At 40.5% G+C, this 16968-nt stretch overlaps 1 protein-coding gene across 1 annotated transcript; it reads left to right on the top strand.

Annotated features, from left to right (window-relative positions):
- Positions 1 to 14145: 14145 nt before the first annotated feature.
- LOC112887482 (bidirectional sugar transporter SWEET13-like) lies at positions 14146 to 16375 on the top strand. Its single transcript, XM_025953658.1, has 5 exons — positions 14146 to 14365; positions 15072 to 15108; positions 15228 to 15600; positions 15704 to 15823; positions 15931 to 16375. Exons 1-5 carry the CDS (start codon positions 14314 to 14316, stop codon positions 16153 to 16155), a joined length of 807 nt encoding a protein of 268 aa, XP_025809443.1. The 5' UTR covers positions 14146 to 14313; the 3' UTR covers positions 16156 to 16375.
- The last annotated feature ends 593 nt before the right edge of the window (positions 16376 to 16968 follow it).

Here is a 16968-nt window from a genome sequence, read left to right as displayed (position 1 = left end):
CGGGGATGATGTCTGCATCATTATCAGTGACTTTATTTTTTCTTTTGTAGTTTGTAGCTAATGGGGATGTTTTCCCGGACAAAATATCCACATTGATTGACAAATGTCCTGTCAACACCCTTGGGAGCCATTGGTTCACAGTCCTCTTTTAATAAGTTGATGTTGGTACGCCCCGCCATCTTTTTCTTCGAGCCTTGTTTCCATTTTGGCTTCCTCGATCCAGATGCCTAGAAAAATATCTAGTAATACACACATTTCATACGTAGAGAATTCATATATATATATCATGTAAGTTTAGATATCACTTTATATATGCATGAATTTCATATACCTCGGCTTGAACCTCTTCCTGAGCACTTTCCATCTGCTCATCATCGCCATCGCCATATCGTTGAGATATTGGATGCCATTATCCTCGGGTTCATCATCTTCGAGGGACGGTGAGTGATTGGTACCTTCATGAATTACATTGTGAAGGAACGCCTCATCGTCATCAATAGGACTCATTTTGATTCCTGTGCGAATAAAATATGCTATGTCTATAATATTCTACTATATTCAACAATTTTCTACTGTTCCCTACAATTTTTTGCCTTCTTCTACAATATTCTACACAATTATGCAATTTTCTACCATTTTTATAATATTCTAAAAATTTCTATAATTTCCTACAATTTTCTACTATTCCCTACAATTTTTCACCTTCTTCTAAATATTCTAAACTATTCTACAATAAATATTTTTCTAAAATATTCTACACTATTCTACAATTTCTACCATTTTCTATAATATTCTACAATATTCTATAATTTTCTACCATTTTCTGCAAATTTCCACCATTTTCTACAATTTTCTACCACAATTACAATTTTTTTCTAAAAAATAAAAAATAGGCTGATGTTAGCATATTGTAGTGCTGACGTCAGCGTTGGGCTTACTTCAGGGGGCATAGGGACGCGACGGCGCATGCGGGGGGGCGGGGGGGGGGGGGGCAAGTGCGGGGCGCAACAGCGGGCGTGCGAGGAGGCCGGCGGCTGAGGGCGTGGCGGCGGCGGCGTGGCACGCGTGTGGTTGAGGCCGGCAGTGCAGGGTCGGGGCCGGTGCGGCGTGGCGGTGAGGGGCCGCAGCTCGGCGACGTGGAGGCCGGGCGTAGGGCAGGGCGGCGCGCGGCGGGGAGGTCGGGCCATGGCGGCGGCAGGCTGGGACGGGGACAAGGCGGAGTGGCGGCCGGCGACGGAGACGAGAGGGGCTGGGACTTGGCGTCGATTGAGATCGATGCCAAGTCCTATGCGTTATATATAGGGCAGGCCGTGGTAGTGCCCGGTACTAAACTGGCGCAGTCGCCGTTTAGTACCGGTCACAACCAAGGTCCGATAGTAAACTTCGTAGTTTAGTACCGGGCAATATCTCAGCCTGGTACTAAACTGACTCCAGTAGCGGGAAATTTTGGTGCAGGCAGTTTAGTACCGGGCGATTTCTCAGCTTCGGTACTAAAAAGGCAAATTCTAATTTCTTTTATATCTTGTATTATAAGTGTTTTAAATATTTTGTATTTAATAAATTAAATATAGGCACAAAAAAATTACAAATACGTATTATTTGGAACATGCAAAATTATAGTATTGTATAGTTTACATCACTTGGTCACATGATATATAGTTTTATGCACTTAATTCAACATATTGATTCCAAATTTCCTTTTATAAGTGTTTTAAATACTTTTTTATGTTTAATAAATTAAATATAGATGAAAAAAATGCAAATATATAATATTTTGAGCATGCAAAATTATATTATTGTATAGTTTACATCACTTGGTCACATGACATATAGTTCTATGCACTTAATTCAACACATTGATTCCAAATTGCCTTCTATAAGTGTTTTAAATATTTTTTGTGTGTAATAAATTAAATATAGGTGAAAAAAATGCAAATATATAATATTTTGAGCTTGCAAAATTATAGTATTGTATAGTTTACATCACTTGATCACATGACATATAGTTCTATGCACTTAATTCAACAAATTGATTCCAAATTGCCTTTTATATGTGTTTTAAATATTTTTTGTGTGTAATAAATTAAATATAGGTGCAAAAAATGCAAATATATAACATTTTGAGCATGCAAAGTCATAGTAATGTATAGTTTACATCACTTGGTCACATGACATATAGTTCTATGCACTTAATTGAATATATTGATTCCAAATTGCCTTTTATAAGTGTTTTAAATATTTTTTGTGTGCAATAAATTAAATATAGGTGCAAAAAAATGAATATATAATGTTTTGACCATATTTTCTGAATAGTATCGTTATTCGAAAGATACGACAGCATACGTTACATAAATCATCCAATAGAACATAATGATTATATAAAACTACTCATCATCATTTAATGGAACATTGATAATCTTCCATTTGACGAAGGTCCCTTGGTTGTGATCGCGGCGTAAATAAGGAGCATCCTCTTTGGATAATAGGATGCTGGGGTCAATATTGACTGAGAATGGAGAAAGGTCATCAAACTGATCAAAATCTTCTAACTTGTCGAAAATATTCTCAACTCTAATGATTTTTCTTTTTCCTAGAAGAACTATGTGGTGCTTTTGCTAATCATTCTTGAATTTGCTTGACATGTCTTTTTAGGTTTGCTTGACATGTCCTTCACATAGAACACCTGTGTCACATCCTTGGCTAGGACGAATGGTTCATCTTTATATCCAATCTTTTTGAAGTCCACTATTGTCATCCCATACCAGTTTGTCATCACGCCTCCTCCAGCTCGATTCACCCACTGGCAGCGAAACAAAGGAATCTTCAAAGGTCCATAGTCTAGTTCCCATATCTCCTCTATGACACCATAGTAGCTATACTTTTTTTTGCATCATTGCCTATTGCATCTATACGTACACCACTATTTTGGTTTGTGCTCTTTTCATCTTGGGCTCTGGTGTAAAATGTATACCCATTTATCTTGTACGCTTGGTATTGCATGATTGTGATTGATGGTCCCCTAGCCAACCATTAAAGTTGTTCATCAATCGTGCCATCAGCCATGAATTTTTGTCTGAGCCAAATAGCAAAGGTATCTATGTGATGACCTGTGATCCAGGTATCAGACTTCCCCGGGTTTTTAGACCGTACAATATTCATGTGCTCCTCCATATATGGAACCACTAGGGATGAATTCTGTAGAACTGTGAAGTTTGCTTTGTGGATTTCATTGTCAGGGATATGCATATTAGATTTCTTCGCTAGTGTGCCCTTTCCCTTCGGTCTCCTTTCATGGTGTGACATGAGGACCCCGATCGGCCTGAGATCATCAATAAAGTCAACACAAAACTCGATGACCTCCTCTATTCCGTAGCCCTTGGCGATACATCCTTCTGGATGAGAATGATTGCGAACGTTCTTCTTTAGGACTGCCATGTACCTCTCGAAAGGGAACATATTGTGTAGGAATACAGGGTCCAGAATGTTTATCTCTTTCACAATGTGAACAAGGAGATTTGTCATAATATTAAAGAACGAAGGTGGAAACACCATCTCAAAGTTGACAAGATATTGGACCACATTATTCTGTAGCTTTATAATCTTATTTGGATCGGTTGCCGTCTGCAAAATTTTATTGAGGAAAGCACATAGCTTCATGATCGCCAATCTTATATTCTCCGGTAGAATACCCCTAAGTGCAACCGGAAGCAATTGTGTCATCAGGATGTGATAGTCATGAGACATTAGGTTTGTGAACTTCTTCTCTTTCCTATTTATTCTTCCTTGTATATTCAAGGTGTATCCGGAGGGTATCTTCATACTGTTTAAGCAATCAAACATGCTTTCCTTCTTCTCTTTGCTGAGAGTGTAGCTAGCACGATGCAAGTAGTGTTGTCCATTGTCTCTCTTTTCAGGACGTAGGTCTTCTTGTTGTTTCATTTCTTTCAGGTCACGCCTTGTTTGATTGTATCTTTTGCCTTCCCATACGTACCTAGGGAACCGAGGAGGTTCACGCAAAGATTCTTCCCAATAAGGTAGCTCCCACAATATAGACTTCTTCTTCCACATTGGTACATGTCCATTTTCATCATTCGGAACTTGTTGGCTGCCATGGCCCTTTCCAAACACTACATGAACATCCTTTATCATCGAGAAAACACACTTTCTGTCACGGAACATAGGCTTAGCACAAGTTTCTAGTTAATGTTTCCCTTTCCCTCTTAAGGGGTGATTGAGGGGAAGAAATCAATGATGGCCCATATACACGACCTTTCGACAATATTTCAAATAAAAGCTTTCGGTTTCTTCTAGACAGTGGGTGCAAGCCTGGTATCCCTTGTTCAACTGTCCTGACAGGGTACCAAGTGCAGGCCAATCATTGATGGTTACGAAGAGCAATGCTCGGAAGTTGAAAGTCTCCTGTTTGTACTCATCCCACACATATACGCCTTCTTCCTTCCACAACAGTAAAAGTTCATCAACCAACGGTCTTAGGTACACGTCAATATCGTTGCCAGGTTGTTTTGGACCTTGGATAAGCACCGGCATCATGATGTACTTCCACTTCATGCATAGCCAAGAAGGAAGGTTGAACATACATAGAGTCACATGCCATGTACTGTGACTATTTCCTCACTCGCCGAATGGATTCATTCCGTCCGTACTTAAACCGAACCTTATGTTCCTTGTGTCGTTATCAAAATCTGGGAATTCTTTGTCCATGTTTCTCCACTGCGACCCATCTGCGAGGTGTCTCAGCATCTGATCCTGCTTACACTCTTCTTTGTGCCACTGCATCAACTTAGCCTGTGCCCTGTTTCTGAACAAGCTCTTCATGCGTGGTATTATAGGGAAATACCACATAACCTTAGCTGGTATTTTTTTCTTGGTAGGCTTCCCATCGACATCACCAGTATCACTTTGCCTGATCTTATATTGCTTTGCGCCACAAATAGGATAAACATCCAGTTTCTTATATTCGTCGCGGCGATAGAGGATACAGTCATTAAGATAAGCGTGAATCTTCTGTACATCCAATCCAACAAGGGAAACAACCTTTTTTGCTTCGTATGTTGTCGAGGGCAGTTTGTTACCCTCGGGAAGCATGTTGTTTACGATTCCCAGTAGCTCCTCAAATCCTTATCGGTAATACCATTTGCTACCTTCCATTGCTGCAATTCCAGTGTGATACCCAACTTTGTGTGACCCAGTATGCAATCTGGATACAACTTTTTGTGATCCTCCAACATCTCCTCAAACTTCTTTGACTCCTTCGCAGTTTCACTATCTTTCTGTGCATCTAGCAACACCTGACCTAATTCATCGTGTGGTTGCTCTTCTACAACCTTTTCTTCAGCCTCGTCCATTGGTTCATCATCAAAGGCACCCGCTTCATACAAATGAGCCAAGTATGGAATGTTGTTATCACCATCAGCATCTTCATCGTCTTCCATCAGAACTCCAGGTTCACTATGCTTGGTCCAAAAAGTATATAGTTATTCATGAAACCCCTTTCAAGAAGTTGGACGTGTAGAGTGCTTCTTCTAGAGAATTCCTTGTCTACAAATGTGGCATGGACAACACATGAAATCTTTCGATGACATGTGGGCCTCAGCCGCATCGAGAAAAGACGTTAGGCCATTAATCCACGCCATGGTGCACCGGTCGCCATACATCCATTGTCGGTCCATCTGCAATCATAGTATCCACGCCATGGTGCACCGGTCACACTAATTTTAATAAGGAACTATAATCAAAGATGCATATTTTTTAACTATTAAAATAACATGAATAATTCAAAGGTCTGAAATCTCCATCACACAACATGAAAAATAAATTAAGAGGTCCAGTATTAAAAGATCCAAATAACCATCACACACCATGACTAATTAAAAGGTCTATGTTATCATTACAGAACATGATTAATTAAAAGATCCAAAATTCCGAATAAGCCACATGCTAATACAAACTACTCATGAGACCTATTGACCGATGCCTCATGAACCACCTCGCGCTCAGCACCGAACGATCAATTTGTGCTATCCCCAACGCTTCGCGCCTTGCACTACGTCGAGCCATCAACTCGCGATCATCATCCGTACCATGCAACTCGACATCTAATCCACGCTCAACTTTGTGCCTTGCATTACATAGGGTGAGACAATCAAATGCTTTCTTAATCCAACGACGAATACGACCACTAACAAGTCCAAGACGCTCTTCAGGGCGGAAGTCAAGGGAATAGCCAGTGTGCCTCAAATGATTGCGTACTGACACCTGAACAAAAGCACGGCGCTCCAATGCATCTTGTTGCAAAGCTATTTCTATAGATTAAACATTAATTACTCATCAATTAATTACTCATCATGTTGGGTGAAGCGCTAAACTACAGTATTTTCAAAAGTAAAACTAATTTCACTACACTTATCAAATAAATGTAAATAACAAAATAAACTCTTAGAATTACAATGAAAATATACTCATACTCACTGGCTATATTCAAATTACATCTTTGCGTTCACATTCAACTTGACATTTCACATTCACTATTTCTAAACCCTAATTATTTTGACACTCTTCAGTTTGAGGCGAACACTCATCATCCCACTGCATATGTGATGCTTTCAAGGTTCAAAACATTTATTCAGACTCTATATGCAAAAATCATTGAGAAGAAAATAAATATTTGTTTAGGAATATGTATCTATCGTTAACCTTGATCCTGCGGTGATGACAGTGACATTCGAGGCCAAGATTGATATCAGCGACACGGTGCGGTACAACGATGTGATGAAGGAGTACGGCCTTGGTCCGAATGGAGGCATCCTCACCTCGCTCAAAGGTGAGGATTTCTTCATTGGGACCTAGACTGTACTCCATCATCATGTCCTCATACCGGCACCGTATCGCGAATATCATGTTAGCCCCAAAGGATAGTATCATCACCGTATGGTAAAGGTTAACGACATATACATGTTCCGAAACAAAGATTTTTTTTACATCATTAGAGTGTCAAAATAACTCCTTCAAAATACAAAATAAATACCAAGTATATATATTTTTCACTTTAATAAATTAGATATTTCACACTCACTAATTATACATTTCACTAGCTTCAAAACATAACAATAGTGGCTGCCCTTGGAAATACACGTCTCACTTGAAATTAATTGATAAAAATATTAGCATAATGATATATACACATATGTCACTTGAAATTAATTGAAAAAAATCACTCTACATTTCCCATATGCAAACTAACCACATTCAAATTCTAGTAATCGCTTCTAGCCATATATCTCAAATGAATGTGTAAATATAAAAAAATCATTCTCATTCTCACTCTTTCTAATAATCACAAATTTATCTAAGTATAAAGCATGAAACGAAGCATAAAGATCATCAAAGAAGAGAGGATGAAGTTTCTAACCTTTTGAGCACTTGGATGCGTGAAATCCCCACCAATCTTGAGAAAAATGGGCAGGACCTCCTCTCTAAAATGCCATGGGGAAGAAGAAGCCCGAGCTCCAAATGAATTGGCTCAGGCTCGGAGAGGAAGAAAGGTGCTCATATATAGATAAAGGCAGATTCGTACCCGCTGGTGGCTCAAGCCGGTACTAGATCTCTCCATTTAGTACCGTCTGGAGCCCCTAGATGGTACTAAAGTGGCACTAGCCGTTGCCCCCCGGCATTGGTGGTGCACTTTAGTACCGGCTGGAGGTTCCAACCGGTACTAAATGGCTTCCCGGAACACTGTTCTTTCGGCCTGGTACTAAATGCGGGCGTTAGTACCGGCTCAAAATGTAGCCGGTACTAACGCCGGGGATGAATGCTCACTTCTCTGCTAGTGGGGGCGCCCACGGTGACGGTGGTAATTTGAGGGAAGGAGGCCAGCAGGGACTAGGAAGGGGGTGGATAAGGCTTGCCATATGCGGCAGATGACACTGAAATCTAGGGTTTGAGTCTTCTAGATGGGTTCAACTTAGGCTGCTCGGCAAGCATTCAAATCCAGTGACTGACAAAGAGTTTGCTTGTAGGGGCCTACATTCTTCTTCCTCCAGTACCTCATCTTTTTTTTTACATTTTTCTTCTTCCTCCTTTCTTCTCGTCTTCTCCACCTCCTATTCTAATGGAGTTCTTGGGGAGATCCTGGGCAGTAGGGGCCTGGAGGCTGGAGCCCCCCAACCCCAACCGTAGATCCGACACTAGCTAAATCAAAATACAAGGCTGTGTTATTAGGCTCTTATATATTCCCGTGCCCAAATAGGCACCTGCTGGTAAAGCTAGGTATCCGTCAATAACCCGAGTCATTCGAGGTACTCGAACTGACTATGCCCGTGGGAGAGATTTCATACCAATACCTACGGGTTCGATTGCCATCCCTATATGTACAATGCAACGTAGAGCAACCACTGCAATCTCCTCCATGCAACTGAACATATATATGCATGCACCCTGCAGAGTCTTTAATCACTCTCCCTTGTCAGATAGGGCCTCCAGCGTGCTACGTGATCTGAATGTATATCCAGGGAGATAGGTCCATGTGGCAATTGAGGACGTGGCAAAGGTATAACATCAGATCAGCATCCAAACCCTAATTGGTTGCATCACACATGCTTGAAAGCATAATTGAGGCTTTCACTCGTTCAAAGGGAACAACTGTGGTGATGACGCAATCTCAGAAAGCTGCAATATTATTTCAATCCGGACACCTTTTCTGTCCAAATTAAAAATAGAAAAGGAAATAAAGAAGCATGCCTGCTCACTAATCAGAGCCTTACACCTGTGCAGCCAGAATACATCACTGGTGTACACACTTCCCAAAAATAATGGCCTCTCTTCTTTGACCCGGACCAATCGTAGGAGCTGAAGATAAGAGATCAAGTTAACGATTGCCAGCACCAAAATTGTAGCAGCGAAAGGAGGGCCAATAGAACTGCAACTTGACATCCAGCTTTTATTGTGACGACGATCCTTATCTCCATCGCTGTATGTGCAAACAGATAGTGCTGGCAGCAGCAGTGCGCGCTTAGGGGAACGAAAGAAGGCCAAGATGTTTTCATCATGGTGGATGATCTGTGGACCCCCATGGGCATAGTTGGATGCCCACCAAACTAAAGGTGCAAGGCTCCTCCAAAAGTCCCAATGATTTCCATATGGGGCAAAATATAATTAGGCGTCGTGGCTACCTGTTACATCAGCCATGCATAGACGATCCATCCATCGACGGAGTAATTATGTTCATGATTGTATGAAGCTGATTTCACGATATAGTTGTTCCGTTTGTTTGGAGTTGCAATGCAGGATTTTCACGTGGACCGTGTTGAACGTTAAAAGTAACAGACACGCTTAGCCACACGCAATTGCGTGGGCCGACTTTTGCCTTTTAAAAAAGAATGGGAAGAAAAGGAGGGGGAGGGGGTTGCTGTTACAACATTGGGGTGTAGAAGATACTTTTGGCATCCCAACAGCTTTGTAAACCCATATTTTCTTATTACTGATTTTTCAAATTAATACTGTCAAATTCCTGCCCTGAATATGCGCATAGACTGTGCTTCCAATATGAATGAACCCATCTTTAGATTTCGGTACTTTCAGACACTCCATTATCTTCAAAGTAGTTGTATATATGAATAGTGGAAGCAATCATACAAATGGATAGACTTGTGTTTGGATGAGAAATGCAGCAAGCTTTCCCTAACACAACAATAGCCCTACATCTGATCCGAAGTCGTTAATTTTTTCCCTTTCTGTTTCTAAAGGGAATGCCCTGAGGTGTCCTTGAGAATGATATAGCAACTGATGAGAACTATTGAATTTGTGCTTTTTTGGCACGTGCATGGGTATACTCTTGTGCTGCATCAATTGAATTCGATGTATTAGTTGCACTGCGCATCTCAATACAAGTCACATATCACGATGAAATTTCAGTGATGAATTTACATGTATCATCTAACTATATAACCTGCTTTGATGCAATATCAATGTGTCAGTTTTCATAGATATAGGCCCTGAAAAAATTTGGGTGACGGGCAATTTTTTGCCTTTTTTGGTACCCAACCATTTGATTTAGCTCTTGTTCTTAATTAGCTAGTAACACAACATATATAGGTTCTCACAGTTTTAGGTATAGTTTCACTGTCAATACAGATAAACTTGATGGATTACTACCAACGAAAATATCAACTAGGAGCTTACATTTAGCCCACCTTTGTGGAAAGCAATGAGACATGTTCATTATCTCTCATTTAACAAAAATATCGTCGTTCAATCATTCTTGCACTATATATGCAGGACGTTTTCTATTTCATTATTAGAAGCTAGCTTATGAGCCTTCCCCTACAACTTTTTTGTGGGACAGTGCCGAGTACAACTTTACCTCAAACTAAGCGAACTTTTCGTCCCTAGCTAATAGTACCTTTATAAACTGATCATGGGCTGCTTATTTGCCCATAAAACTGATTGTGGGCACCACAAAAGGCTGGCTGCATTCTCTCTGCCTCCCATCCTGGGAAGCTTATTTTCTGTTTCAGATTAAACTAACACCATCAGTAAGGTTACCGAGCCAGCCTTCTTTTCCTCTTTACAAGGGACTAAGGACTGGGGCCAGCCTTTAGGTCAATATATTGTCTTCGCGTGATAGACACTGAAAGCTCGAAAATGCTTGCGAAAGAAAAGTGAAAGAGAAAAAGACCAATAATTAATAAGTAAAGAAGATAAAGAGAGTGCAATGTTCACATCACAAGGATAAAAGAACATAAGGAGTGCCTATTTCCTATTTAGTGCGCAAAGATCGTGGTCTGGAGAAACATGGTAGCAGTGAAGGTGACCATTCACAGAGATCTTGTAAGCAAAAGCTCTTTACAGGAAACAAATCTGGGGATCCTGTTGCGGTGCAGGAAAATAAACCTAGTTACTGTAAATTAACTACAGTTAGTTCGCAAAAGAACAAAGGTGTGGACTCTACCGACAGAAAGTTCCTTTTCCTGTGACCATTAGATTAGCTATTCGTGTTCATCGCTAGCTAAACCAGAATATTCGCTCCCCATCAGTGTCACAAGAATCTTCTGACGAAGCACCTGTTGCTGGAAACCCTGGAATGATCAATTAAGAAGGTTAATCTTCTTTTGCTTCTGAAAGAAGATTCTTTTAGTCATGATGACTCCTCGCTAACCTACTAGTGAACCTATATCGGCATAATATAGTATTCATTATTCGACTTAACAAAAAGGAGGAAATAAAAATATAAGGCCTTCGGCATGGAATCGGCCTCATCAACCATACACACACTTGGACGGTGTATATGTTAGTCTATACATATGTAGCCTTTTGACTGCATGTATTGATCAACGATTCAGTGATCATAGTAAGTAACGTTTTCCCAGGGAGTAGTAGTTTTCCTTTAATGTGTCATTCGATAGTTTTGTCAGACATCCGGAAATGATTCCTTTGGTTTTTTGCATTTTGTTCATTATCACAGCATGCAACCAATCGGGAGATAAAATAGAGAAAAAGGTAAATAAAAAGACACTTGATAAACAGTCAGTGTCATCGTTATACATCACGTAGCCTTTCACTAAGTCATCACAATTTTTTTTGGCCAAGATGACCTCCACCTCCAAATGCTTGGCTTGTATTCCTCTTTTTGCAACGAACTCTCTAGCTACAACCTCATCCAATAGTTTTCTGTTAAATATTTATCGAAAACAATATCGTTATCGTATTGCCATATAGCCCAACACTGAGCAGCCTCCGGACTAAAATCCTTTCCTTTTTTCTCGCACAGGCTATGTAGATATGTTAATTGTGTAACCATCGACCCTACCGATAAGCAAAATAAATTGTGAACACATAATAACTCATTTTGGGCTATATGTACAATGTTTGAGTTGGGGGCCGTCCAAACTGTGCTTCATCACATTCTTGATGGACTCTTGTTGAAGGTGTTTCAAATTATTAATCATTTTGAGTTGTTTAATTTAGATACATAGTTTTTACTATGTATAAGTCAATATATATCTAGATGCATAGAAAAACTTATGTACCTAGAAAATTCAAAACAACCTGTAATTTAGGACGGGAGGGATGACATCAAATTTGAAGTAGCTTAGTATCAAAAATTGTGTTGTATATAATACATGGCTAACTAGTAGTGATATATTATAATAAATTATTCAATTTACAAAATACAGTCCTAGATATTGACCACATTTGGACAAGATGGAACACGATAGAAAAGAATAATTAAGGCATGTGCAACATAAAAAGAACTAATGACGAAATGAAGGTGCATAGAGAGGCGGTGCATGGTAAATCAAGTCCTTGCTCGCCCAACTGTGGCATACGTGGACATGTCTACAAACTGCTTACATTATTATCATGATGTATATGCATGCAAAGGAGATGAAATTTCAGTGGTCCAGACCACATCTAGCTACCAGCTTTCCTAAAGAGGGCTATTTGAAACCACTCTTTGCTACAGCGAGTCGCATTTGTAATCAACCACTTTAGTTTGCCTGCAATAATAATGTTAGGAGCCAACACACGGGTATCCAGATGTTCATCATCAGAGGCTACCGTGAAACTACTGGGGAAATGGATTACTTTGAACATTGCTGGGACTTTATGCTACAACTTCACCCATCTGTTTCACAATATGTGTGGCTAAAATCAACGTATAATGGTTTCTGTAAACATGTTTCATTTGATAAACAAGTGTTTTGCCGCCACTTTCATGTGATCAGAGGAAAGTTTTAAAAATATTTTTTCAAAAAATGGTGAAACAAAAATGTTTAAATTAAGTAGGCATATTTCACGACATCGATATTTAGAACATGAGGGAGCTGATGATTTCATCTACAATTTGTTGTTTGTATCGGATGTTATTTAGGAGCACAGAATCCTTAATTTGTTAAGTGTGCCTATGACAGCTATGCAGCATAGTATGCTCATCATTGAGTTAATTAGAAACCAAGCAGTACACAAAGAAAAGCAGGCGCAGGGGAAAGCTATCTATATCCACTAACTGCATCTATGGTAGGAAAGGAGAATATAATTGAAAGAAACAGGCATTTCCAAACTAACTATGCATGCATGCCGACATGGGTCTAATGTAGTTAAATTACGTTTACCAGTACAGACACTCATAAGTACCACCTGAAAATTTAATTAAATACAGCTGAAAAGAAATGGGGTTTTGTGAGCTGTAGATGAAATTTCATGATTGGCTGCAGATTTTTTGAGCTACAGATAACGATCACAGTTATGAATCATGATACGTGCTATGTAGTACTTCATCTATTAAAAGATGGCATGGTTTGACTTGGCACGGTCTCAAAAACAAGAATTCCACTATTGGTTTATCTTATACTATAATGTTTGTAGCAAAAGATCATATATAACCATAAGGAAATTAATGTTGAATGTGAATAAAATGATATCATTTTTATATAACAACAAAATTATATCATGTGAGGTTAATTGTTAAATGAAGATTATATATTTATATATGGTTGGGCTCGCATGCGCGCGCACCTTTAAAATGAAATGCAGGAAGTATCCCATAAAGTTTTAGAAAAACTCTCTGTTCATGAAATTTATAAACTAACTCAGTGAATATGTCTCAGTGATTTTTCATCTTGTACCATATATATGTCTCCAGAAAAACAGGAATTATTATTTTTACATATTAATTTGCAGGAGTAAAATGACAACTAAATTAAGTAAAGCTGTCTCCAAAATCCTGCGGTTGGTAAGATCTCATGTGACTTTGCTGTTGTCTCTTGTCACTCCCTAGAGATCGAGTGCGAAGCTGGTCGGAGAGATCCATGGGCACCTCACAACAAATCGTATGTACCGTACAACCTTGCACTAACCCATGTATTATAGACTAAATTAAAGGTGCACAAAGCTGCTGCATTTTGGATTGGTCATGATTGTCTCTACTAATATTGAACAATATATAAACCCTAATTATTCATGGCCAGGAACTTTCCTCCAGAATTAAGCTAGTAAACAAGATCTTTGCATAATTCCACTACTTGTTGATCTGTTGCACATGTAATTGGAGAGCACTTGTACACAATGACATAACAGGTGCACCAAGGCATGCGTGCCACCTCGTGCCTATATAAAGCCCCCCACAGCCTGCCTATCATTGCAAGAGTTTCAGCCAACACAGAAAACTCCTCCTCAGAGCTCTCCCTGCTTTCTGCAGGGGCCAAGGGCTGGAGAGGAAGAGAGAATTACCAAACAGTTTGTGTTGGAACTTTGGAAGCTCTTGCTAGCCTCTCATTTTAAGCTCCATTTATCACGATGGCTGGCTTTTCTCTGCAGCATCCCTGGGCATTCGCCTTCGGCCTTCTAGGTAAATATATTACCTTTCACAAAACAAGATGAGCTGCAAGCCGAACAATCGCACAGCATGTATTCATCCATTCAATTCTGTCCTACTCGTTTGCACTTTCCAAATTGCTACAACTGTGTTGAAACATCTTATCATTTCGTATTAGTTGTTAGCGCATGATATAGTACATCGAAGTTACGTAGTGGGAGTTGCACTTCGGTGGTCATTGAATCAATTGTACGTAGTCGAGCTTGCGCTACCTTTCAAACCTTTTCCAAAAATGAGAAGTTATTACTTGTGGTTATAAACTGATTATAGTCACTTAGTGGCACCACATTAAGCATAGATCACTAAATTTTATCACCTTTGTCATGCTTGATCGATGCTTTTGTTAGCTTACACATTTCTTATCATAGACTATGTCGAGCTAGCCATAGGTCGTTTCGAAGCATCTGTCCTGCCACACTAAGTGAGCTAGACTACTTGTAGGCCTTCTCGGTGATGTCACTGATGCTACTGGGTAGCAGCGTTGATGTCATAGTGCACCATAACACGAGCTCGTCTAGCAAAAAAAACAAAAATAAAGCCTCGCCAATCTTTGCTCACAAAAAGAAGGCAACTTAGACCCAAGATGTAACGTGTCACCTCATCACATCTTATCCCGCTTTGTGCTCTTTGCCAACTTTTGCAACCGGCTGATCTTGGCGCCCTTTTTTTTGCTTTGCAGGCAACATCATCTCCTTCATGACCTTCCTGGCCCCAATGTAAGTGACTCACTAAATTCTCATTTCTTATGTTCACTGAACATTCCTATTCATTTGAAACAGATATTTTAAATTAAATTAAATGTATTTGCATTCTTTCAATTTGTATAATATATCAGCCCGACATTCTACCGCATCTACAAGAGCAAGTCGACCGAGGGTTTCCAGTCGGTTCCCTACGTGGTGGCGCTGTTCAGCGCGATGCTGTGGATCTTCTACGCGCTGATCAAGTCCAACGAGCTCCTCCTCATCACCATCAACGCAGCCGGCATCGTTATTGAGAGTATCTACATAGTCATGTACTTCGTCTACGCAGACAAGAAAGCTAAGTGGTTCACTGCAAAGATCATGCTTGGCCTCAACGTCGGCTTCTTCGGGGCCATCATCCTCGTTACCCTGCTCCTCTTCAAGGGCGACAAGCGCATTGTCACGCTGGGCTGGATCTGCGTCGGCTTCTCCGTCAGCGTCTTCGTCGCGCCGCTCAGCATCATCGTGAGTTCGTGTACCCTAGCTATACTTTTGACACCCTGTTGTGCCATGGTGACCTAGCTAGCTCGTGCTAATGACCATTGCGCATGCTTTTGTACTCGTGCAGAAGCGCGTGATTCAGACGAGGAGCGTGGAGTACATGCCCTTCTCCCTCTCGCTCTCGCTCACCCTCAGTGCCGTCGTCTGGTTCCTCTACGGCCTCCTCATCAAGGACAAATACGTCGCGGTAACTAACTGCTGCCCACATACTTGCTTGGACTTCCTTCAATTTTGTGAGTTGATGGTGAATCTTACAGATACTGATCGATGATAAAAATTATGATCTATCTGCAGCTTCCAAACGTCCTTGGGTTCACCTTCGGCGTTGTCCAGATGGGGCTCTACATGTTCTACATGAATAAGACGCCTTTGGTCCCCGAGGGTAAGGTGGCTGGGAAGCTGCCGGCGGGAGCAGAGGAGCACGTCGTCAACGTGCACCCTGCCACAGAGATGGCGGTGCCCAGGAGCTGCAAGGCCGAGGCGATGAGCCACCACAGCCCAGCCGTCAACATGGTCTAGACGCGGGCATGCATGTCCCAACAAGCATGCGTCGAGTCAACTCCAAGTACACGAGCTGTTAACTGGGGCCTATTACCTCACGCGCCAATATGCACGCCATACACCCTTTTATCCTTCAGTTTACTATGGTGCAAAAATTGCAGCTATAGCTACATACTTTCATGTAACCAGGAATTTCATTCCCCTCAAAGAATAATAATCCATAAGAATTCTATCTCTAGGAAGGTTGCAGTGTACCTTTGCTGATTTTCTTTTGGAGTAATGACGCACTTACATAGCCATGTGTGCATATACGTCCTTGCACACATTGAAATTTGGACTCGAACCCAGGTGGAGAGTATCCACCACAAAATTATAATTACATCGTAATTAGTAAATTTATGAATGAGCATAAAAAATTTCAAATTTTCATTACATAATAATTAGTGAATTGCCAGATCAGATGTTGACCAACAAGTCAAACAGCCACTGGACTCTTGGTTTGCTCGCCTCGAGCTCAGCATGGTTTTTCTGTCCCTATTTCTGAATGAACTGAATCAAGTGAAGTCAAGCACTCAAGCATCTATCTATGGGAAAAGTCAAAAGAGGTGTGTTTCTACTAAGTATTAAAAGAATGATGTCAATAATGCTGGAATTGAAGGATTCAAGATTTCAAGTTCAGTTTATCCCTCCTCGCAATGATGGCCAAGGTGTTCTCCTTATTCAAGCTTTGATTGACTGACAGCCTCGAGACCAGACTCAGATCTGAGGATTTGAGAGGATAGGTTTCACCCGGAGCGAATCTACGGAAACACGCATGGAGGGGCATGAATC

The sequence above is a fragment of the Panicum hallii genome, chromosome 3 (genome assembly GCF_002211085.1).
Source record: "Panicum hallii strain FIL2 chromosome 3, PHallii_v3.1, whole genome shotgun sequence".
NCBI lineage: Eukaryota > Viridiplantae > Streptophyta > Magnoliopsida > Poales > Poaceae > Panicum > Panicum hallii.
Note: the sequence above shows the minus strand (reverse complement) of the source record. Positions and strands in the feature narration are given on the sequence as shown.

Coding starts and splice junctions, on each gene's coding strand:
- LOC112887482 (XM_025953658.1), top strand. CDS start 14,314: ATGGCTGGCTTTTCTCTGCAGCATCCCTGGGCATTCGCCTTCGGCCTT. Junction 14,366..15,071: donor ATTCGCCTTCGGCCTTCTAG/GTAAATATATTA, acceptor TTTGCTTTGCAG/GCAACATCATCTCCTTCATG. Junction 15,109..15,227: donor ATGACCTTCCTGGCCCCAAT/GTAAGTGACTCA, acceptor ATAATATATCAG/CCCGACATTCTACCGCATCT.